This window comes from Panthera pardus, unplaced genomic scaffold, assembly GCF_024362965.1.
Source record: "Panthera pardus isolate Hobbes unplaced genomic scaffold, ASM2436296v1 HiC_scaffold_13, whole genome shotgun sequence".
Classification (NCBI taxonomy): Eukaryota; Metazoa; Chordata; class Mammalia; order Carnivora; family Felidae; genus Panthera; species Panthera pardus.
Window position 1 is genome coordinate 173,608,584 of NW_026526688.1, and position 25,782 is coordinate 173,634,365.

Here is a 25,782-nt window from a genome sequence, read left to right on the forward strand (position 1 = left end):
AGCAGTTATTCACACAAAAAACAATCTTTAAAACTTAGGAGAACTGCTGATCATGGTGAATATGCAGCCGTCTCAGGATGTAAAATCGTGCACATGTTCCAAGTGCAGGAGTGGGTTTCTGTGCAAGGTACAGAGACCTGTCTGCACTAACTCCTCACCTTACCCTCCTTCTGTCTGAATTTCCTTCTTTCCTTCTTCTGTTTTAGAGACGGCAGGGGAAGTCAAGATGCCCATAGCTGTCCAGTCCTCCTTCCACCGGACCGAAGGTTGAATCCCCTTTGGGGTTATACTAAATGTAAAATATGGCCTTTCGACCTTTAGCAAACTGGCTCTATTCTGAGCTCTATTCTGAGGCTGTAAGCTGACCACCTCAACACTCAATGTCTCAGCGTGGAGCCCAACGCGGGGCTTGAACTCACGACCCTGAGACCAAGACCTGAGCTGAGATCGAGAGACAGACACTTAACTGAGCCACCCCAGCGCCCCTTCCTTTATTCTTTTTTCTGCGTGGAAAGCAAATGTAATGATTGGACTACACAGTGATCTTGAGAAGGAAGCCAAGATGATAGGAGCACTGGTTGCTGACAGAATGGGACACTCTAGCACCCTGGACTGCTACTTCCGGCCTCCTTTTACACAAGAGGTAAATACGTCTCTATTGTATAAGCCATTTATCACATGCAGCCGAATCTAATCCCAATAGATACACTTGGGGAACTGAAGGACTCATTCTCAAACATGAAGCATTGGGTGTACGAAGTAAAATAACAAACACACATACAACGCATGTAACAAGGACAACAGTTTCTATTTTAGGGGCTCTGTGTGACCTTGTAGGTACAGATGGTATGTCCCCAAACAAACCCAGGGTAATGTATGCCTGTTAAGCATTTGTCAGGGTGCCGTCCTTAAAGATGCTGGGAAATCATGTTTTCTATTAAATAATTACCAATACGCGGTGATGACGTTACAGACATTTCAGTTGTGAGGACATAAAGCCATTTTTAAAGGATTTGTTTTTAGCTAATAAGACTTATCATTTTATTGAGTGTGTCTTCTGTGCCAGGCACTGTGATAAACACCTGCATCATCTCGTTTAATCTCTACAAACACACACCATTATTACTCTGACTTAACAGATGGGAAAGGAGAAGGGATCAATTACTTGTCTAAGGTCGCATGGCAAAGCTGGAAACCAGACCAAGGTCAGTCGGATTTCAGAGCCTGTGTTATGAAATGCCATCCTAAAGCTCTTCTGGGTTCCCGTTTCTCTAGATGGACTTGACCGTGCTTTAAATTCTCCACTGGGCCATGTCAGAACGGCAGTTCTCCTTCCTATAAATTACAAGGCGGAAATGCAGAGGGGGCTGTTGTTCCTCCTTAGGGGGAGATCGGCGCGTGCGGTCACGCTGTCACGTGTTTCCAAGCAGGGACAGCCAGCCAAAGCCGTTCTCAGCAAACTGACTTGCTCTCCTCCTCACCTGTTAACTTAGTAGTGCGGCTCTTTACATGGAAGCAAACGTCAAGGCTTACTGACACTCAAGGCTGGCACATTAGAACCGCCTTGGAGTTACGACAGACACACTCACATGTTGTTATGTTTTAATCGGAATCAGACATTAAAGTGGCATAGAACACTCCATCTGATCTCTTCGCTGTTCCCAATCTCATGAATTTACAAGTCAAATGGTCACAAGCAGGTTTAAGAATTATTTTGACCGGCTTCCCCAATCCCAGAGGAGATTAAAAAGTAATAATGTAAAAAAAGTTAAGGTCAAGGTGTCTTCATATCACAGCTAACAACTAACCATTTGTTCACTAGTGGCTTCTGCCCCATCCTGAAAGCTGCTGAGCTTAACTGGATATCAAACAAGTGGTTAGTTATTAGTTCCCTGGGAGACCGTCCCTGAAGGTAAGCCACGCTCTGGGGACACACGAGGCACTTTCAGCGGGGGTAGTTACCTTTTCCGGGTTGGGTACAACGTCTGGCTCTCAGAAGCGAGACCGTGAATTTACCAACAGAACGTTCTGTGACTATGCACTCTTGGGATTCAGCACTGGGATTTCCGAGCGTTCTCAGAGGGGGGTTTGTGGGTTGATGAGCAGGCTGTTTAATTTCTGCCTGTGCTGTGGGCACCGGCGCATCGTCCCCTCTGATTTTTATTCCGGCCTCCTGAGTGACACCCCGTCTACACAGCGGGGCTTCCGATACTTCGCAACAAGCGGCCTGGCGCAGGCACTGCCAATCGCCAGAACGGACGCTGTTGCAAACAGTCGGCGAGGCTACCCGTTAAGGCTGCAGGACGCCAGCTGCGCGCAAGGAGCACGCGCACCGGGCATGCGCGGCGCGACACCAGCTCGGGGGTCCTATTCTGCCTCTTCCGTGTCTTCTCCTGCGGTGGCCGCTTCCAAAGCCGCAAGGGCTTCGGCCACGGCCGCGTCCTCGTCCCCCGCATCCCCACTCCCGTCTGCGGTGGAGCCGGGCGCATCCTCCCAGCCAGTTCTCGAATCGACCCCGGGCACGGCCTGAGCAGCGTCCTCTTCTTTGAAGCCGACACTTAGGGCTTCTGTTGCCACGGCCTCATTTAAGGAATCCCAGCTTCTCTTCAAGGGGAAGGGCATATTCAAGCCATGCCCCCCGGCCCTGGGGTGAAGGCCCGCCGGGGGTCCCTCCTCACGGTGGCTCTCGGGAAGACCGTCCTTTTCTTCCCCGTCAACTGTGTCTCCAGCCGAGCCCCGAAGGGGAGGGTAATCCGGGGCCGGCATCTGGAAGTCGTGGTCTTGTACTTCCAAGGCAGGACCTTCTGCCCTGAGAGCAGCTCTGGGGTCCCCACTTTGGACGACGTGGGTCTCTCGCAGGGCTGGCAGCAGCACACTGTCCCGTCTGCCGGGGCCCCCGCCTTCCCGGAAGGGTGCAGTCGGGGGGGCGCTGTTGGCGGTACTGACCCAGGAGCCCCTCTCGCCCTGGTGGGGCCCACGGTCCCCAGTGGGCTGCGGGGGGGCGGCGGGGCCGATGCCGTTGACCGCACTGCCAGCCTTGTCCGCGCAGTGTCCCCCCACCGTGTCCCCCAGAGGGGGCGATCCCGGAGGAGGCCAGCGGGGCTCCTGCCCGCTGCCAGCTCTGCCCCTGCTGGCGGTCCTCTTCAGGCCCTCGCTCTGCAGCTCGTTTTGATGCCCCGGGACTTGGCTGCCCTGTTTGCCTTTCCATTTACCAGCGCCCCCTTCATCCACCTTGCAGCTGTTCACCTCGTTGACGTAGCCAGAGGAGGGCACTTGAACTGGATCGAAGAGATAGCTGGCGGCGACAAGAATGAAGATCAGTCAGTTAGACATTAACTAAGGTTATTCACGAATCCCTCTATGAATAGCTTCCATTATCAACACTCTATGCTTCTACCTTCTGCTTCCTTCTACCATTCCTGTTAATTTCTGCGATTATTCCGTGAAGCCTCTGTGTATGTCTAAACCAAATAGATCTAGTTGGTATAAACCTGTTTTACCACTGGAAATAGGTCTCAGGAAGAGATCGAAGAGACCACAGAACAGGATGCAAAGTGGTTGATGGAACTGAAAACAACCAAAAAGTAAATAAATGTCCAATAACAGGGGAATAGGTGGTTAAACACTGATGGCACATCTCCTCCACAGAATAGTATGCAGTCATTAACACGATAAATAAATATGAAGTCTGGACTAGCACGAAAGACACTTACAACAAATATTTATGATAATAAATGGTTTTTGAATCACGCCCTACCATCACACTGTGAGTACAATGGAATAAAACATACACACACGTATGACTAAATGGATGTAGGTGTACAGCTATAATGGAGATCTAGAATAATCAAAAAAGTGCTATTTGTTAAGGGAGCAAATTAGTTAACTTCTTCCCCTTTATTTTGTGTGGAGTTCTAGTCAGGTTATCCAAATTTTTCTGAAATAGAATCTGGACAGAATTAAAACCCTGTATGTGACTGGGGTGATTTATTTTCAGTGATGCCAGGTCAGGCATCATCTCTGCAACCCCAGCTTGTCTTTGCACTGAAGGTCTCTGGAGAACTGCAAGGTCCACCTAAACCAAATTCCGTCTCAGAGCATGACGGCATTCCCAATGTGCTCGGAGCAGTGAGCAACAATAACAAAAAAGTTTAAATCTGGGCCACATGTCCTCTGAAATGATATCCGAGCAGTTCCAAATGCATAATTTCTTGGCAATGCTGGTCACGCTTGAGGTCGGATAAATGCAGCGAACCCATGCGGGGTCTTTAGGGGGGCCTCCACGGTAGTCCCAAAGTCCTCCTCCACTCAGGGTACTTTTCCAACTTTACCTTTGTATCATTTTACAGCACTTGCACCCCATCTGGATGAGTTTTTGTTACCATCTGGAAAAGAGAGAAAGGACAGAACATAGTGAATGACATCTGAACAGGAACTAAGTTTGCTCTTTCCTTCCCAGATACTCCAAGTTGGGAGGGTCACAATTTTTGGCAAAAGCAGAACACGTGAGGCAGGGAGACCATGGTTACCGGGAACACCTTCACGTTTCTAAAATCACCAACTCAGAGTTCTCAAACATTTACCGACGCTCGTCTCTGTGCCAGGCCCTTTCCCCATCCCGGGGCGATAGGTAGGTTGTCTCCATTTGGTGAAGGAGGAAACACAGGCTGAAGAATGCTAGGGAGAGACCTTCGGGATTGAAAAGGATCCTTGCCATTTCCACGTCAATCAATGGCCTTATGCTGGGGGCTCAGGAGCCTAACCAGGGCACAGCCATTGTGCTGCTCCAGGGGGCAGGGGCATAAGAGAGGACTCCTTACCAGGGGATTAGCTACTCAAGTATGAAAGGACATCTGGGTTGGGGTGCCTGGGTGGCTCAGTGGGTTAAACGTCTGACTTCTGCTCAGGTCATGATCTTGCACTTTGTGAGTTCAAGCCCCGTGTGGGGCTCTGTACTGACAGCTCAGAGCCTGGAGCCTGCTCCCGATTCTGGGTCTCCCTCGCTCTCTGCCCCTCCCCCACACATGCTTGCTCTCTCTCAAAAATAAATAAACATTAAAACATTTTTTTCAATCATTAAAAAGAAAGGGACATCTGGGTAAGGTGGCCGACCTGCATGCTCCACAACACAGACCCAAGGAGGTGACGGCTGTGGTCGTCATTCCAAGCTTTACGGGACTAATTGGCATCTGTTGCGCCCCTGCCGTGACTGGCCAACCCTGGCAATTCCCCAGGGGCTCCACTCTTGCAGCTCAAGGACATGGCCCTTGGGGCGTCCTGGCAGCAGATGGGTTCAGCTGCTTCTTTTCTCCTACCTGCCCCTTCCCAAGTTTCGTGTTTCCTGATGCGTCCTCTCCCACTGAAATCTTCCCTTCACGTGGAACTCACCGGGTTGTTCTGATCTCTCTTCTGAAGATCCTAAAAACTGGTGTGGAAGAATCTCTAAATCATTTCCCTTTTCTAATAGGAACAACCTTTAAAGTGACAAACCAGTAAGAGAATCTAGAGCCCCAGTCCTCCGTCTCTGTAAGACGTGTGCACGAGGAAGAGGGAGAGATCATTCACTGTTGGCGGTGTCGCTGCCTCCCTGGCCTGTCTTCTGTCTTCCTTCAATTGTAATTGAACTCCCAGGATGCCACCACAGAAACCTTTACCCACACGGAAAATGACCGGTGCTCTTTAAGAGGTTATGGACTGGCAGGTTATGGGTTTATACCGATAAATAAAGTCTACAAACAACCTCCTATGGGGGGGCTGAAAAATGGTCTCCAAAAGATATCCCCAACCTAATCTCTGGAATTTGCATGTAACAAAGAAACAAAAAAGGTCTTTGCAGATGTGATTACAGATTCGAGATGGGGAGATTTACTTGGATTATATGGTTCAGAGCCCAGCTCTGCTTCTTACTTGGCTGTATGACTTTGGGCCTCGGCTATTTCATCTGTAAATGGGGATAATGGTATGTCTACCATACGGTGTCGTTGGGGATTATATAAGTTAACATTCACAATAAGCATATACTTATTACTCAGATCTGTTTGGACATAGCACGTTCAAAAAAAATTTCTCTTTCCTTTCCTTCCTTTCTTCCCTTCCCTTCCCCTTCTTCCTCACTCCCTCCCTCCCTCTCTCTCTCTCCTTTCTTCTTTCCTTCCTTCTTTTCTTTCTTTCTTTCTTTCTTTCTTTCTTTCTTTCTTTCTTTCTTTCTTTCTCCTTCCTTCCTTCCTTCCTTCCTTCCTTCCTTCCTTCCTTCCTTGTTTCTTTCACATATGAGCAGGGAAGAGACAGAGAGAGAAGGAGAGAGAGAATCCCAAGCAGGCTCCACACTGTCAGCTCAAACCCATGAACCATGAGATCATGACCTGAGCCAAAATCAAGAGTTGGACACTTAACCAACTGAAACACCCAGGAGCCCCAACATGTTAAAAAAAAAAAAAGTATGGAGGTCTTGCACCTAAGAAAGATGTAATGTAGTTGCCACAACATACACACAGGAACAAAAGCATTGTGAATACCAAGTAATACTTGTTTTCTGGGTTAAGGGCCAAATGGTATATTTCTATTAACTGTGGCACCGACTGAAAGTCAAGTGCCACAAAACCCGAGTGCCACAAAAGTTCCTCAGAGGGAGAAATCATTGGGAGCTTGGCCAGCAGTCAGTGTGCACAACCACTTACTGTTTCAAGGCACTCTCCGTTAAATGATCCCATGTTCAGAGGCCAGAATTTTGTTCCCAGCCTCTGCTCCCACTTACGCCTATTTTCTGCTAGCAATTCCTAAATCAGCTGGAAAAACAGGACCAAGAAACAAGGACGATGTGCACCTCCCCCGCCTCCATCAGCCCCTCTCCTCCACCCTCCCCTCCCCACCATCCTGCTCTAAAACTCTGCCCCTCTACATGCTCGCAGTACCTTTATTTATCTTGGACTCTGTTTAAAAACACAATCAGTCTGGAGGATAGGAGGAAAAAAAAAAGTCAAAGGAAAGAAAAACCTGGCTTTGAGGTTTTTGAGAGGGCAGACTGTGGGTCATCATAATGTAATTGAAGCCATGGTGATCACTGTAAAATATCTGGTCGGTCAATTTTAGGATGGCAAGTTAAGAGGAATAGCAGGGGAAGGTTTCAGGAAGGAAGGAAGGAAGGGAAGAAGGAATGAGGGAGGGAGGGAGGGAAGGAAGGAAGGAAGGAAGGAAGGAAGGAAGGGAGGGAAGAAGAAAAAGGGAAGGAAGGGAAGAAGGAAGGAGGGAGGGAGGGAAGGAAGGAAGGAAGGAAGGAAGGAAGGAAGGAAGGAAGGGAGGGAAGAAGAAAAAGGGAAGGAAGGGAAGAAGGAAGGAGGGAGGGAGGGAAGGAAGGAAGGAAGGGAGGGAGGGAAGAAGAAAAAGGGAAAGAAGGGAAGAAGGAAGGAGGGAAGGAAGGAGGAAGGAAGGGAAGAAGGAAGGAAGGAAGGGAAGAAGGAAGGAGGGAAGGAAGGAGGAAGGAAGGAAGGGAGGAAGGAAGGAAGGAAGGAAGGAAGGAAGGGAAGAAGGAAGGAGGGAAGAAAGGAGGAAGGAAGGAAGGAAGGGAAGAAGGAAGGAAAGAAGGGAGGAAGAAGGGAAGAAGGAAGGAAGGAAGGAATGAAGGAAGGAAGGAAGGAAGTGAGGGGAGGGAGGGAGGAAGCTAGGAAGCATCAGGCCTTGAGCCACACCTTGTGTTCCCAGCATCTCAGAGGCTGACGGGACCCTGGGGAACCCTGGCCCAGCCACAGTCCCCACCCTGTGCCGCTGTGGCCAGGGCCACGTGAGCAACACGTTCTGCACTGAAATGACTGCAGAGCTTTAACAGGCCAACTGGAGAGCCACCACTTCCCTGTTTCTTATAGAATTTATAAGTCATCTGTGGCTTTAGGCTCCCCTCCTCCTCCCCCAGAAAAACCACAAGATCTATATTTTCCTTCAGAGCCATGTAATAGAAAGGATGTTGTAAAGGTTTTCCCCTTTCAGGATCAAGTTTCTGGTTTGGCTTCTCAGCCCAGCCCCCACTGGCCTTTGGGGCACAGCACCCGGGTTTCTGCCTGGCCTGGTCCCTCACCTGAGGGCCCTGCTCCGGGCCTCTCCCGCCTCTCTCTGCCAGTGGAGACGGCCTCTTCCTGGTCACAGGCTCTGCCTTCTCCCACCTGCCCGGAGTTTTCCCTCCCCAGGGACATTCCTTCTCTCACTGAGGTGGCTCCAGTGTCCACGGCTGTGTAACTGCGTGACTGCTGGCGGAAAGGGTGGGGACTAATGTATTCACATCCAACCTCTGCCTGCCCATATCCACGACTTCCTTCCTTCTATGAGGATTCCTAATGTCAAATTCAATTTATTCCTCTTTTCATATGTCACTTTAGTGTCCACATCTTGCTTTTGGCAAGGAGCTCTCCCATTTCCAAGAGCGAAAAGGAAATACTCCTTGTCCAGTGTGACACCTGGACATGGGGACAGGGGAGGGTGGGGTACACGCTCTTAATTAACACCTTCACAAGGGGCAGTCTACCTGCCTTCTCCCTGCTCCCCCGCCTCACTTGGACAATGGCTAACTTGGAGGTTAGAACTTAGCTGTCAGGTGCCTCGTATTACTTAGTAGAATCAAAATTTGCTTTGTCTTTGGAGTATAAAAAATCAGTCGAGAGGCAAAGGGCAAATCCCTTGCAACCATCGGCTGGTTTATACAGGAGGAAAAGCAAATACCATTAGGAGGGTATGTCCACCCACCGCGGGTGCCCACCTGCTTCTGGAGTCCTGTGTTGGGGGTTAACTCTGCCCTGTGTTTTATGTTGAAGTTAAACAGTCCTGTGTTTGAAGATGGACATGCGAATGCTCTGTCAGTTACTAATCAAGTCTCGTTGCTGGAAAATCCTGTTCCACAGGGGGGATCGTGGGGGAGGCGGGGTGGGGGAGGGGCGTGGAACAGGAAGACCACAGAGTCAGGCGTTTTCCAACCAGGCAGAGAAATGGAGTATTCATCAGGAAGACAAGACATACAGAAAAAGGCTCAAGCCGGCTGTCAAGGGCTGCCTTTGAACAGTGATTGTCCCGAAGAGTGACAGAGGCAGGTCAAAGGGCACAGGAACCAGCTTGTAAAGGTTCTACTGGTCAGATCTGGAACTATTGGAGCATCAAAATAAATACTACCGATACAAAGCGTTAGAGCCCCCTGAATAAAACGAGGATCTGTGTGTCCACGTGGATATAAATTCAGGGAAAGCTCTGCCTTATAAGTAGAAAGCCAGCTAACCCGCACACAAGGAATCATGGCACTAGAAAAATCTCCATCATAACAGTAACTGATTCAAGCAAGGGTCATCAGTGGATGCTGACATTAGCGGGCAAGGGTTCGGGGAGAACAGAACGGTTCATCTCTAAGCACGCCACCTGCTTACGGGTACAACAGTATCGGTACGGTGGAGGAACTATGCACACAGCACCTGCACCCGATACCCAAAGGTGACATTGCCCGTAATGAGACTGAACAGCTCCAGGGGCCCCTGATGGGAGGCACTGAGAACTCAGCATCACTTCTCTGGTTTTCCTGCCACGAGAATGTAACCTGGGTGGAAGCCTGAAGCCATGTCAGTCAAACCCAAATGGGGGGATATTCTGCAAAACAAACTGGCCTGTACTCTTAACGAAATGCACGACTGTTGTGAAAACCAAAGACTGCGGAGCTAGTCCAGACTAAAGAAGACTAAGGGGATAGGACAGCCGAATGAAATGTATAAGCTTTTGGCTAAAAGGTCCTTACTGACAAAATTGTTGAAATCTGAATAAGGCCTGTCGATTAGGTAACAGTATTAAATCAATGTTAATTTCCTGATTTTGATCAGTGCACTGGGGTATATAGGAGAATGCCCTTGTCCTTAGGAAATACACGGGAAAGTATTAAGGAGGAAGGGTATGATATCTGTAATTTACTAAAATGATTCAGCAAAAACGCGCACGTGCATGCGTGCGTGTGTGTGTGTGTGTAGGAAAGAGAAGAATAAAGCAAATCTGGTAAATGTTAACTTTTGGGCACAGTGAGAGGAGGGTATTTGAAAATTCTTTGCACTTTTCTTACAACTTCTCAGTAAACCTGATGTAATGTCAAAATGAAAAAAGAAAAAAAAGTGGGAAATTAAAAAAAAAAAGCACCAATCTACTGTTAATTGTTGTTCTGTCTGTCCCTGGGCTAGGACCTAGCAGGTGTGGGAAATCACTGATAATCATATTCCCTACAAAGCAGCACAGGGGGAAAGGTTGTAGAAAGGAGCTCACCAAAAGCCCCCCGATTTCTCTGGATGTAGCTGTGATCCTGAGTGCATCCTGAAGACCTTTACTCAATAGCCAGTCCCAGCCTCTGAAGGCAAAGAAGGTCTGGTTCCTGTCCTCAGCTGCCCCGCCTTCGAGAGGGACTTACAGCCTGGTGCTTGGGGGTCCATCAGCTGTCTGCCTCCCCTTCTAATCCCAGGCGCCCCTCAGGCAACACCTAACTCAGGGCGGCGTCCAGCTCACACGGAGCCCTACACACTTGACATTCAAACAAAGGGATGACTGGTGAGTGACAGCTGTGAGTGAATAAGAGGGGACTATGGGATTTTACCAGTCACTCCATTCAGGGGCCTGCCTCTTCCCGTGATCGCACTACCCAGTGGTCCAGAACAAAAAGCCAAGCGCAGGAGCTGAGAGATGGGAAGGACTGCGTTCCTCCCTCAGGTCTCGGGAAATAGCACCCACCACCCTTTGTGCAATTCCCAGGGTCAAGGGCGTTCTGCTGCAAGGGTTCTAGTCAAGGAGCTTTAGAGGCAGCCAGGAAGTGGTCTGAGTTTACAGAAGTTGGAATACTTGGAAGACAGACACCATAAAATCAAACACTTGAATTTCAGCTCCGTTTTGGAAAACCAGCTGTGTGTTCGGAGAAGAGCTGTGATTTCATGTCATGTGGTCAGCAGGTGAAGCTGACAGACATTTAGTGAGTCGTTTCTGGAACCGAGGAATGAGTGAAAATAGTTGCCAGGTGCTGAAGAAAATTACCAGGTGCTTTATACAATAAATAAGAGATGGTCTGCCCAGCTTCAGCACAGGCGCTGGATTCGTAACCGGAAAGGGACAAGAAGAGACATTCTTAGACTGCTCAATCCACTTTCTCAGCAGAACCACTGCCTCCTTCCTGGACAGCCCTTGAAAACTCTCGGTGAGTTTCCTTTTCTCCTAAAGAGGCTGAGCTTCAGTGATGGTGGAGAGCCTGAAAGCCTATATGAGGACCTTTATTATCACTGTCAATCACCTATTTTAGGCTACGATACGTGTTAGCATCACCTAGAGCTGGGCTTGATGGGATATTTATGTGCAGAGATGTGTTTTGTAGGTTTCCCCACTGAAACGGGTCCCTGGTCACAAAGGTTTGGAACAGCAGAGATTAAAGATGAACATGTTCATGGTTATGAAAAAGAGCCACTTCACCTTGTTTAGCTCTGCAGTTACCCAAATTATGTGAACACAGAATTTTTTTTTCCCCATAAAAGACTTCCTAACCACGAAACTTCGGTTTTGTGAAATGTTTTGGGAAAAACCACAGTTGAAATGACAGTCCTAATCATCTGGGGGGAGTGTTGTGCCTCAAGTGACAAGTGTAGTATGCTGTTTGGGCGACCCGAGCCAGGCAAAGTGTGCGCCAGGAGTCACGTGTTGGCAGTGGCTCCATCACCAACTGCTCATGCGTGGGAGGGTCGTGTGATCGCTTGAGTCCGCGAGGTCAAAGGTCTCTTCCAAATCTGACAACCTGAAAGGGGAATCAGTGAAGAACAGGAATGTCCCCCATAGACCCTCTATTCATCTTGGTTGACACACTGATAGTCCGGTGAGTGCCGAGGCAAGGCAGGCACCAACAGGACCCTCGTGCGGGTGAGGTTTCTCTCCAGGGCTTGTCAACCACCCCACGGTCATTCCGCCGACATGTGTCTGGGTCCCGGGGCCACATTCACCCAGCACATGATCCTGACTTAACATAAAAAGCTTCTCCTCCGTGTCCCCTGGCTCATTTCAGGTCTGCAGCTCTGTGGTAGGGGTCTCCTCAGCCTCTTTCCAGGGAGTACCGCGGGAGACAGCGTGTGTAACAGCAAAGCCCCTGGGAGGGCCGAGGCCGCAGATCACGGGGACCCTGTGAGGCTGGAAGATGTGCACTGTCGGACCCCCTTTTCCACTGGAGTGGGCTGGGGGAGACGCAGGCTACCGGTCTGGAGATTAGGGTCTCGGGAGCCAAAGGAACAAACTGGTCTCTGCGGGTGAGATGTCAGGGTTGAAATTGGTATTTCTTTTTTTTTTTTTCTGAATATATTTTTTTAATGTTTGTTTATTTTTCAGAGAGAGAAAGAGACAGAGTGCCAGCAGGGGAGGGGCAGAGAGAGACGGAGACACAGAATCTGAAACAGGCTCCAGGCTCCGAGCTGTCAGCACAGAGCCCGACACGGGGGTCAAACTCACGGGCCCGAGATCATGACCTGAGCTGAAGTCAGAGGCCCAACTGACTGAGCCACCCAGGTGCTGCGAAATTGGTATTTCTTGATGAAAGACTGCCCTGGGCCCACTCAAATCGTGCTATTGAAAGCACTGCCTGCCTGGCCTCTCCCAAGGCTGATCTTGCCAGTATATGCACCCGATGAGGGTGTCTACATGGTTTCTGTGGTGCTTCCATTCCCCGTCCCATAACTTTACTGCTGCTGGAGTCACAGGGTCCTCGGTGTCTGTATTATATGTGGAAAAACAAAAGACTTTTACAACAGTGAGAATGTCACTCCATTTTTCTGTTCTTGTGGTCCATATACTTGTATATCACAATCTTTTTGATCTTAATAACATTTCTTTTTTTATTAAAAATTTTTTAACAGTTATTTATTTTCGAGAGAGAGAGAGAGAGAGAGAGAGAGAGAGAGACAGCACAAGTGGGGGAGGGCGCGTGAGAGAGGGAGACACAGAATCCTAAACAGGCTCCAGGCTCCGAGCTGTCAGCACAGAGGCTGACGTGGGGCTCGAACCCACAAACTATGAGATCATGACCTGAGCCGAAGTCAGACGCTTAACCGACTGAGCCACCCAGGCACCCCAATCGATTTACAAACATTTCTATGACCTTTTCTTCTATTCAAAATCTAATATCATTTTTTTCTTTTCAGATGTCGTCATTAATCTGCTGTCCTTAAGACAGATGTTTTATGAGTGGTCACAGTCATCACATAGTGTCTCCACTGATACGACTCTCCATTGAATCCATGGTGTTGTATCAGGCACTGTACCAGGTTCTGGGGAAATAATGGCATTCCAGGTGCTCCCCATTAGAACTTATAGTCTTGAATGTGTGTGTGGTGGTGGGGAGGGGGGAGTATATGTGTGGGGTGGGGTGGGATGTATGCAAACATTCGGGAAGGTTCACCACACCGCACCAGCATTTCAGCATCGTGGTTAAAGGAGTAATTTAGGGTCAGAGCTGTGGGTTTCCATCTACCTCTGCACTTACTAGTTTTGTGACCTCCGGGCAGATTTCTTAGCATCTACGAGCTTCAGTTGTCTAATCTGTGTAATGGGAATGATAGCTGTTTCTGCTTGTGAAGAGTGTTCTGAAAATGGAATGAGCTAGGAGTTTGTAAGGCATTTACTATGGTGTCTGGGGGACTACCAGTAGTCTTTGACACTCAGAATAAGTAGATCACATGTGGGTGTTCTCTACTCATCAAGTACTGTTTTGGGGAACTTTCATGTACTCATTTATTTTAACTTTACAGCAACCTTTAAGGTGCGAACTGCTGTTTTACAGATAAGTAAATGGATCTAAGTTAGAAAATGGTACGATGTAGCTGTCAATGCTGTTGTTCTAGTTTTCACTAATATTAATATTTCCTGGCATCTGTCTTGGTGGGTCCTGTTGATTTCTGAGTCCACTGGATTACACAACAAGCAGCAGTTTGGGATCCCGTAACTTTTTGCACAAGGGAACTGGATCCTCTCGATCTGGGCTCTGACAGAATTTGGTAGGTGTGCTTGCTTCTATGACCACCAGATGGCAGTATACATCGGTCATTTAATTTAAATTAGAGGAAGGGACTTGGTGTGGGAAAGGCCTCTGAAACGAAAATTAGGGCACAAATAGTGTAGGTGCTTTGCCATGTGGCAAAGTTAGGGAGTAGGTGATGTGGTAAATATTTCAGACAGTGACGGTCACCTTTAAGTCTTGGTGGCCATGGCACCACCATACACGCCAGGGCCTCTTCTAGCTCTGGCGGGACATGAGGTTAGTTCTGTCATCTGGGTAGATCATGGTGGAGTCAAAAGGCTCCCACAGTTCTACAGAGAGCACTGTTGACACAATGACTGCCCGTCGGAACCCGAGATTGGAGAGTCGGCCTCGCTCCCTTCTAGTATGCTCAGACAGTGATTCTGTGGACGTTGCTGCGGAGGAAGACGCATGTGAGGTGTGCAGTTACCCTTCCTCCCGGGGGTTAGATATGATGCTGCTGGGCCTGTCCATTTGGCTGCTCCTCCTGGCCATCCTTGCGCTCTACCTAGACCCCATGGCCACCCATGTGTGAGCTGGCCGTGGGGACCCATCTTCTGGGAACATGAACAGCACGTTTTGGAGAATCTTTAGACAACAGAAATATAGTTTCTTTGGGAAGATCTTTAAAATCTGAAGTGAAGATGATGTATTTTTACTTAACACGTGCAGTTCTCTGTCTTTTCCACGGGGATCAGTGGACCCCCTTCTGTCATACCCTTGACCACCATGGTAACAGTATCATCTGACAAAACTCATCTCGACTCAGTTTGTTGGGTTGCCCTACTGACTTCGGTCCAAGCGGCAGAGGAAGCTATGTAATCTTTAGTAGGGCATCTGCTCAGAAACTTAAGAGACACCCTTGGCATTAGCACATGATCACTTTCATTTTTCTGGCCATTTTATCAGAAACCAGTCACAGAACATGTATGAAATCACAGAGGGGGTCTAGGAGAAGAGGAGGAAAAACTGAATATCCAGTACATAATGTAATGAGGGGATGGGCCCTGGCATCAAAATCTGGATTGGCCTGTTTAGAAGCCAGGTGACCTTGAGTAAGTCATTTCACTTCTCAGTTTTGCCAACCACTAAGTGGGGGGAAATAGTAACACCTAATCTCGCAGAGTTCCTATTAAGATCACATGATTAGGGGCGCCTGGGTGGCTCAGTCGGTTAAGCGTCCGACTTCGGCTCAGGTCATGATCTCACAGTCCGTGAGTTTGAGCCCCGCATCAGGCTCTGTGCTGACGGCTCAGAGCCTGGAGCCTGTTTCAGATTCTGTGTCTCCCTCTCTCTCTGCCCCTCCCCTGTTCATGCTCTGTCTCTCTCTGTCTCAAAAGTAAATAAACGTTAAAAAAAAAAAAAAAAAAAAAGATCACATGATTAGATCGTGTGCTAGGCCTGGCAAAGTGTGCCTGGCAAGTAGTAGGTTCTTAAATGTTGACTGCTGTCATGTTCACCGTCATCATCCATGAAAATATTCTTTAACCACTGGATGCTACTGAATTTTAGATACTGTGAATACAAACAAGCATTGTTCTGACCAAATCCTCCCTGGAAAGCCATGGGAATCAGGGTGCATCTCCAACACACGGTATGCCTCTTAATTGGTAAGTAGCTTTATCTGGCAGGTGGAAGAAGTCTGCATGAAACTTGAAGCATTTAGAAAAAGCCAAGTTTTGGAAAGGATGAGGAAGACTTAGAGGAGGCAATGTGGACAGAAGTTTATACAACGCAGTCTTGTAAGGCTACAAATAATGACAGCTTTCTTTTTTCTTTTACTTATTTTTTAAATAGGCTTCACGCTCAATGTGAAACCCAACACAGGGCTTGAACTCACAACCCTGAGATCAAGACCTGAGCTGAGATCAAGAGCCAGATGCTTAACTGACCGAGCCAGCCAGGCGCCCCAATAATGAAGCATAGCTCAGGGCTAGGTGCTTGGCATCACCTAGTTCTGAGTAAATCCCAGTATCCTAGAGTGCCCAAACCACAAAGAATCTTAGAGAACATCCCGCTCAATCACCTCATTTTATAAAGGTGCTCAGGACTCAAGGTTAGAAGCATGAACTGGTCATAGGATAAGAAAGATTGTCCCATACTTATAGATGACCCTGCACATGCAGAATTGAATCCCCAATGTTTCTTGGAAGTATAGTGAAAACGGCTTGTGCACTTGAAAAGATTGAACATGGTTCTAAGGCCTCAATAATCCCGAGGCATGTAACTGGGGGCCACTCTGCTAGTTATTAGGACACAAAGAGGCAGAGGACCTCTGCCATTTTGCTAAAGGGCTCACCACCCATTCATGCAACATACATTTTCTGAGCACCTATTATGTGCCAACTACTGAACTCAATTCCAGGGATCTGGAGAGAGTTTACAGTCTAGCAAGGGAAAAATACATAAATAATATCCAAGCAGATGACTAGTCTAGTGTTATGAGATTGCAAGACGTCATACGATGTTACATAAGGAGCACCTGAGTAATCTTAGGAAGATTAGGAAGAGCTTGTGGGCAGAGGTGAGCAGATAATGGTGCTGGTGGAGTTCGGAACCACATTCCAGGGTGAATGCAACGTGAAGGCAGGAATGCTATCCCTTATACTGTCTTAGACCCATCCTTTTCTCTCCTCGTGCACTGCCATTGCCCCCATCCTACAACATTATCACCTCTTTTTTTTTTTAAGTTTATTTACTTTGAGACACAGAGAAGGTGAGCAGGGGAGGGGCAGAGAGAGAGAAAGGAAGAGGGAATCCCAAGCAGGCTCCACACTGTCCGTACGGAGCCAGACACGGGACTCGAACCCACGAACCCCAAGATCATGACCCGAGCCAAAATCAAGAGTCAGATACTTAACTGACTGAGCCATCCAGGCTCCTCAAAATCACCTCTTTCTTATTTGAATTACTGCAGTTCCTCCGGCCACCTGCATCCACCCGATACATTTGCCACATGGAAGCCATGTGATCTTTTTAGGACACACATTTGAATCACATCATCCCTCATACCTAAGACTTCTCAAAGGTGCCCGATGCCCTCAGGATATTTAATAACATTTAACAACAATGATGATGATAAAAATATCAAACTTACACAGAGCTTCCTATGTACCTGGTGTTCACCTTCGTGCTTTATGGGTATAATTGATCCGCATTATTTGTGGATTTCGTATTTGTGAAATCCTCTAACTTGCAAAAATTTATCTGCAACCCCAAAATGAATACTCAGTGTGCTTTTGCAGTCATTTGTGGACAAGAGCTGAGTGTTATTGGAGTGGTCTGACGTGCACATTTCTCGCTAAGCTCAAACAAGGCAACGTTCTGCCATCTTGTTTCAGTTCCTCATATCGTAAAGCTTTCAGTGTCAAGACTCAGTTGGGTCATGCTCATCTCACATGTTTTAGAACTGCATCCCAGACCCACACAACTAGAAAGGAAATAACAAAATTCTACGCAAACCTGAACGAAGCCAGAAAGAAACAGACTTCGGGGATTGCTCTGTCTACTGGCTTTCGTGTGTCAGGTAATAAAAACTGCAGTGAAAGACCAAGTAATAGAAAATTTACTGGAAAATGGGAAGTACAGACTTTTCCCTCCAAAGCATAAAAAGGAAAAGAAAATGGCTTACCTGTTGTGGAGATTGTCCATTGGGTTTCTCTGGAAGTTTAACTTCTCTTCCTGCAACAACAAAAACGTTGCAGATTGAGTCTGCAAGTTGCCTCCTGTTCACAGCCAAGTTGTATCTTGAAAGTGACAGCAGACAGCATGTCCTGAGGGGGTGCGAGGCAGTGAGGTGGGGGAACGGAGTTCCCTTGCCTGGGAGACTAGTGTCTTGGGACTTGCCACGCCTTGGTTTGCAGCCTAGCTGCTGAATCAGCAATCAATTAACAACCACCCAACTTCAGTGTTTTCCTCTATAAAAAGGTTGTAGTGACATTTAAATGGCACAACATGTAAGTAGTTTATCACATGCTGGGCATGCTGGGATTATTCAATAACCAAAAGCTACTGTTGTTATTTATTACTGTTGGTAAATACCACATGACAATGCACTTCTTCTCTGATGGGTAAAGTTTCGACTAAACAGAAAAAAAAAGTCAAGGAATTTTCTCCCTGTAGACCTATCAAATAATCAAAGTTTCAATGAATACATATGCAGTATCTTAATAAAATACATAATTGAGAAAATAGCATTGCTTAGTGAAAATAATGGTGTGTAAGATTTGAGAAAGTAAAGCTAGTGTTCAGATTTTTACCAACTTCTCTGTGACTATTAGAATAATTCACCGACATCAAGACACGACATTTTCAGGAAATGCTCTAAGTCTGCTCCCAGGTAAATTACTTTGTGAGATACTGAATTCCACAATAGTGGAATGGTTTCACCCTTTTGGTAATTCACTTTCACTGTCCTGTAATGTCTTTTCACTCAGTATTATTTCTTATCGTTTAATTATTCCTTAATATCGAATACATTGCTGAAAGGTCAGGTGATTCTATTCTTAATTTTGACACAGCGTTCATAATTCAACTCAAATATTATTTGGTAAGAAAGACATGAGAAAGGCAAAGTCCACGGCCTCAGGGAGCTAGCCATCTGGCTGGGGAGGGCACGGAGACAACGAGAGTTTACAAGTCACTAAAATACTATGCAGGGTACAAATAATGCCATCAGAGGAACAAACAAAATCTCAGGACTGCGAGGTTGTGTCACTGGGCTGGCAGGCATTCGCTGACATTTGAGAGAAACTGTGGCAGATGGAAAAATAACGATGGTGAGATGTGGTGGGAGGGCCTTTCGGGTACAGGGAACGTGGCAAACAGAGGACAGGAAATGATGGGAGTTATTATTTAGTGAAATCACTGAATTCCTACTGTGTGCCAGGCTCCAGGAAACTGCAGGGAATGGTACACCCACATGGGGTGTACCCTATAAAATGACAGCCCTAGCTGCAAAAGAGTGAGTATTCTGGATTTCTCGGTGTTTAAGGAACTTGGAATCTGCCATGTGGTTGGTAGACTTGCCATGTGCCAAGTGCATTGAAGGAAACCAGATGGATATGGCAGTTTGGAGTTACAGTTAAGACCCTACTTAAGAGTAAAGAATGGACCTTGAAGAGGGAGCATTTAAACTGAGATCCACAGAATGAGAAGGAGCTCTCAACAAGCCATGCCCTTGTTAAGAAGCCTTAAGTGGTTCTGCATTGCCAGCCAATGTCCTTTAACGTCCTCAGCTCAGCATTCGGGACCTTCCACAATATGGCACGAGTGGCTCTGCTAGATTAGTTCTGAAGCTTCTCTAGCCACCCCTACTCTCAGCCAATCTGGATTTTCTACTCTTTTCTAAACAGGCTTACATTTTTCCTGTTTCTATGCCTTTGCACATATTATTTCTCCCAGCTGGCTTGCAAAATTCTACTGATCCTTCAAACCTCATTGCACACCACCTCCTCCATGAGATTTTTTTTTTTTAAACCTAAGTAATTACTCCACTATTTTCATTTCTGTGGAATCTTATCTTCTTGGACGGCTCCAATCACTTTTTGCCTTCATTATTACAGTGATTGGTTTATATAACGTTCCCTCCACTGGCCTGTAAACGTTTAGTAGGGAGGGGTCACGGCTTCACCATTGTTCACGCACATGTTGTGTCTTCTGACACGGTGACTTGCATATAGAGGTACACGGCATGACTTCTGAAAATATGAGTTATAAGTATCACTGGGAACTTTAAGATGCTTAATACCAATGTATTATATTATAAAACAACAGTGTACATATTTAATCAGATCTAAGATGCACATGTATTCATTCACTTTTTAACACTTCTGAAACTGAAATGCAACTTACATTCACTGGCACATCATGGTTAAATTTGAGGCATTATTTTCTATTTTTGTGGTATATAACAGTACATGTTATAATCTGTGACATCAAATATTCACTGAAATGTGGCATTTTAATACCATAATTTGTTATCTCAGGAATATATTATGTGTATATTTACTAAATATATCCTACGTTAAATAAGTGTCTACCTGGAACACAATTAGATGAATATTATATAAGACACGGTCCATTTACCCAAGAATCTTCATTTAATTAATTAATTTAATTTATTTGCTATATTTATTTATTTATTTAATATAATTTATTTTCAAGTTGGCTAACATACAGTGTATACAGTGTGCTCTTGGTTTTGGGGGTAGATTCTCATGATTCATCGCTTACATACAACACCTAATGCTCATCCCAACAAGCGCCCTCCTCAATGCCCATCACCCATTTTCACCCCCCCCCCCCCCCCCCCCCGCCGCCATCAACCCTCATTTGTTCTCTGTATTTAAGAGTCTCTTATGGTTTGGCTCCCTCCCTCCCTCTCTGTTTGTAACTAAAGATTTTATTTTTAAGTAATTTTTACACCCAATGTGGGGCTCAAACTTACAACCCAGAGGCCAAGAGTCCCATGTTCTACTGACTGAGGCAGCCAGGCACCCCTAACCGAAGAACCTTCTAAGATGAAAACTAACAATATCCAGAGATGGACTTAAGAATTTTACTTCTAAGCACTACATAAAGATCATGTATCAAAACAAAAATAATAACCAGAAATAAGACCCTTCAAATGAATTCTATTTTTTTTCCCAGAATGACTTTTTGAAACAAATTCTTTCCAAAGAAAATATTTTGGTACACCTGCTTTGTTGGTGCTTATTGGCTAATTTATTTGTTGGGCAAGATAGCATTGACATTACCTTGGGTTGTCCGTGGTGAGGACCCAGTGGCTGGTAAAACCAATCAGGCCTAAGTATTATGAGAGTTTGGGGGAAGAAGAAATCCCAGTGTGGTCGAGCTGCCAGGAAAGGCTTGATGGAGAAATGCAGACATGGGAGGTGGCAGAAATTAGACAGGGCAGGGGTAGGAGAGAATATGGGACTCGTGCAAAAGACAGTGGGGAGGCCCATGCTATGGATTTGGAGATGAAAATGGCATCTCTGAGGTTACCGGGGCCTCTGAAAGTAGGCACAGAAGACCTAATGTGACCTGATTGGTGATGCGGGTAGGTTCCCGAGCAGCAAGTGGCAGAATGGCAGCAATACATCAAAAAGCCTCCCTTGCTGGCAACAAACAAGGAACACCGCAAGAGTTCTGTGCAGAGACTTGCTAAGAGTTGATCCTTTGAATTAAGTGAGGAGATGGGACGAGCCTGGTATGTGGTGGTATCAAAGAGAAACCCAAAGGAAAGAGCAAATGTGGAAAACTAGCTTTTCAAGCTTTCTTTGGTTTTTGAGTTAGGCATTGATTTCTACTGTCCCTGGTTTCTCTTAGCGGTTTGGTGTATACACTTACTACATATAGTGTCTTGGGAAAGGTGTGTTGCCTCACTACCCATTTCACTGTGAGTAAAATAACAATTATATAGTACCTTTTTCAGAGAGCAGTTAGGGTTAAGTGAAAGAAAACAGTAGAGTATTGAGCACAGGGGTTGGTACAAACCATAATCTTAACATTAGCTATGATTTTTCATCCACTGTCATTGTCACCATCACCATGACCATCACCATCATCATCATCACCAATGAGTCAGTTTCTGTTTTTCTCCCTCCCACTCACTGGAAATTTCTTGAGTCCAATGGTCACATCTCATTATCTTTGTTTCTTCAACAAGGAATACAAAGTAGGACTTCCACAAATATGTACTGAGTTTTATGAAAAATAAAAAGCCAGATCTCCATGAAAGAAAGGATTTGCATGGCAAAAGGAGTTACTGAAATTATTCTCATTCTTGGAGGCTGGCAGATGGAAAGAATGGTGGTTCCATACACAGAACAGGTGGAAGGAGAACCTGTTATTTGAGTGCAGTATTTGAGAGTGCCTGAGTTCAGCATTTAGCCTTCTGAGTTGGAGTGATGGGTGGGGAGATGGTTAAGGGAAAGGTGGCAGACAGAACAAATGCAGCCAGCCAATTCCCATTACAAAGGAAGAGGCATGCATAGCTCACAGAGAGGGCAAAGGTCCATAAAAACAGAAAGCCCATGGATGTGAAGTTAACTAGCAAGTTAGTAGGGTAGGAAGCCAAGAATCAGCCCAATTTAGCAGAATCCTTAAAGGCTTTAGGACAGAAGGGAAAAAGAAGGGAGGGCTAGAATCAGCATGATTTGGAAGCTGTTTAAGAAGCAGTTAGGGGGGCGCCTGGGTAGCTCAGTCGGTTGAGCGTCTGACTTTGGCTCAGGTCATGATCTCACACTCCGTGAGTTTGAGCCCTCCATCGGGCTCTGTGCTGACAGCTCAGAGCCTGGAGCCTGCTTCAGATTCTGTGTCTCCCTCTCTCTGACCCTCCCTCGTTCATGCTCTTTCTCTGTCTCAAAAATAAATAAGCATCAAAAAAAAAAAAAAAAAAAAGCAGTTAGGGGGCACCGGGTGACTCATTCAGTTAAGTGTCTGACTTCTGCTCAGGTCATGATCTCGCAGTTCATGGGTTCGAGCCCTACGTCAGGCTCTGTGCTGACAAGTTAGGAGCCTGGAGCCTGCTTCAGATTCTGTGTCTCCCTCTCTCTCTGCCCTTCTCACGCTCGTGCTCTGTCTCTGTCTCTCTCAAAAATAAGCAAACATTAAAAAACAATTACAAAAAAAAAAAAAAAAAGCAGGTTCCTAAATCCCTTTCTGCACTCCCAGCTTTTGGAGTGGTTTCTGCTCTTTATCTCACCTAAAGAATGTAAGTTTAGTGTCTGGAAAGGGTAAAACAGGGTCTCTGGACTAGGAATATAGTAGAGAACACACAGCAGAGGGCAGGGGTTCTGAATCCAAAACTGGGGATTAAGTGAACGTGTGCACGTGGAGTGCTGAGAGCCTCAGCCTGCTCCCCTCCTTGGCTCTGGGAATGCTGGCAGTCACCCTCAAGTTGTCCTCCAGACATCTAAGGAAGTCTCTAATACGAAAGACAGAGATCGAAACCAACCAACCGACCAACCAAAAAGCACTTAAAACAAAAAGTAGGGAGAAGAAAACTAAAGCTAAAACAAAACGATTGACAATAATATCCTCACCATGTCACCTGTATCCAAAAAGAACAGGGGATCTTTAAAAAAAAAAAAAAATCAGAGAACAACAAAAACAACGAAAAGCTCTTGGAAACGAAATCAAGACAACAAAAATTAATATTTCACAGAATTTCAATAAAGAGTCTAGAAGAAAAAGAGGAAATCTTATAGAAGTAGGAAAAAAAAAAGATACAGAAAATCAAATGGAAGAGATAAAATAAATCTAGAGGATCAGTCCAGAAGATCCAACGTCCAAGCAACAGAAACTTGAAAAAGAGAGAATAAAAGGAAGGGAGGAATTCATCGACAAAATTATTTGAGAAAATTTCACGTAACTGAAGGACATGAGTTTCTAAATGAAAGCAGTCACCAAGTGCCCACCACAATAAATAAAAACAGACTCAATGCCAAGACACAGCATTGTGGTATTTCAGAACTGGGATGCTATAAGCTTCTAGAAAGAGAAAATCAGGTCGTATCCAAAGAGTTGGGGATCAGAACGGTTGTAGACTCCTTAAACACACACACACATACACACACGTGCGCGTGCCCACACACAACCCTCATTCTAAGCCAGGCCAAATGACCAGTTAAGTGAGAAGGTAGATAAAGATCTTTTCAGATATGAAAGTTCTCAAAAAACTTACCATTCACACAACCTTCCCCTCCCGGAAAGGAAGCTATTGGAAAATGTCACAAACAAATGAAGGAGTAAACCAAGAGGGGGAAGCAAGGGATACAGAAAACAGGACATTAAACACAGGAGAGGGACAAAGTGTCCCCCAGGATGAGAGTGGCCAAGATCCCAGAATGCCAGCAGTGGACACAGTCACAGGGACGGCTCATTTGGACTGGACAAGGCAAGAAGGCTCTGGGCAGTTTTAAGAGAGGAAATTGATAGAATCCCTGAAGGATCCCAAAGAGAAAGATATATACGATAAGAAAAGAACTTGGGGTGGGACACCTGGGTGGCTCAGTTGTTAAGTACCTGACTTTGAGTCATGATCTTGCAGTTCATGAGTTCAAGTCCAGCATTGGGCTCTCTGGTGCCGGTCACGGAGCCTGCTTTGGATCCTCTCCCTCTCTCTCTCTCCCCACCTTGCTTTCTTTCTTTCTTTCTTTCTTTCTTTCTTTCTCTCTCAAAAATAAATAAACATTAAAAAAAAAGAAAAGAATTTGGGGTTGAATCAGGATAAGTATGCAGAATATTTAACACATGAAAAAATGAGCCATTTGTTACCCCAGAGAAAATGGAATTATACTTTTCCACCTGGACTGGCTGGGAAGAACATTTACAGAGTTGTAACAGATACTTGGTATTCACCAAACTAAGACCGGAGGGGGTGCGCAGCAGGGACTGGGAACATTTCTGGTGTGCGGTAGGGCAGAGGGTAGAAGCCGAATCATCTTCCATAGCGGAATAACGTCTAAAACTGAGAGAATATCAAGACATGGTGCTAGAAACATTCATTGAGAGAAACAAATAACCAAAATAATCAGCTAAAAAAAACCTGCTTTTTCAAAAAAAAAAAAAAGTGTTTTCCTTGGAGGAAAGAAAAAATGTGCTCACAAGTGAGCAGTCAGGGCTCCCACGTATGAAGATGTGGGAACCGATCTAGTCGTAAAGAGCAAAATCTCGAGAAAGGGTACACCAGACGAGAGCAAGCAGTAACAAAGATGCTTTTGAAAGAGCTGAGTCACATCCATTTTCTTAACCTACATTAATTATTCAACATCTCGTACTGTGGGCCAGGCCATGTGCCAGTAGATGATCACAGCAGAATGAATAAGACGTAAAGCTTATAACCTAGTGAGGTAGGCAAAACGTAAACAAATAATTATGATCCAGTGATATAATAGAGCTTATAAGCAAAGTATTATGAAAATGTGGGCACCAGCAATGAGCCTTTCAGAATTTTCTAGAGTTGTGCTGTCCACATGGTAACCACTGGCCACCTGTGGCTAGTGGCTACCATACTGGGCAACGTAAGACCTAAAACATGTTCCTCGTGGCAGAAAGTTCTATTGGATGGTGCTGGTCTGGAGGTTCTTAAATGGTGATTCCTACAGTGCTTTTCAAGTACATTAAACCCCTGAAGGGATCACATTCCATGGGTCTATTAGTAAATAGAGCTTTGAAGAGCTTGATATTTAACCAGCTAAGTTATCTGTCCATGGAAAGGAATTTTTACTCTGTTACAGGTTTTGTTTTCATCTGGAGCCACTTGGGGAGCGAGGAAGGGGTATTTCTTGCATCTCCTGATACTGTTTGACCACGCACAGATGTTAGGGAGCAAATGCTACTGGTGACCAGACTCTGTGAGTCGTTGGGAAAGCACTTTTGCACAGTGGGAGGAGGGAAGAAAGAGCTCTGCAGAACTCCGAAACTCCTGAGTTTGAATTTTGGTGCCACTACTCGTTAGCTCTGTGGCCTCGAGCAAATCTCTCAACCTCTCTGGGCCTTTATGTGGTTTTTAGATGTGAGGGGCACAGGTAAAGCACGGATCAGGCTAAGCAGGTGGCAGAAACACAAAAATGGCGGCTGTCATTCTTCTCGCTGTCCTTCATCCCCAACAAGCAATAAGCACGCTGGTCAGGAAGGGCCCCATGTGAAGGAGAGGGCTGGCCCTCCTCACTTCTCATCACGACCCGGTTTCCTGGCTTTTGTTAAAGGATCTATCATTGACCAGGAAATGA

General features: G+C 46.0%; 1 protein-coding gene across 3 annotated transcripts in view; it reads right to left on the reverse strand.

Moving 5' to 3' along the window:
• Positions 1-1,588: 1,588 nt before the first annotated feature.
• CUNH4orf19 (chromosome unknown C4orf19 homolog) overlaps positions 1,589-25,782 on the reverse strand; it is an 86,539-nt gene continuing 62,345 nt past the window's right edge. For all 3 annotated transcript variants that reach the window (XM_019414439.2, XM_053901627.1, XM_053901628.1), the window contains 3 exons: positions 17,673-17,722; positions 4,332-4,385; positions 1,589-3,295 (listed from right to left, as the gene is read on the reverse strand). In XM_019414439.2, coding sequence (XP_019269984.2) covers positions 2,368-3,295; positions 4,332-4,363 — 960 coding nt within the window. In that variant the 5' untranslated portion in view covers positions 4,364-4,385; positions 17,673-17,722 and the 3' untranslated portion in view covers positions 1,589-2,367. The remainder of the gene's footprint in view (positions 3,296-4,331; positions 4,386-17,672; positions 17,723-25,782) is intronic.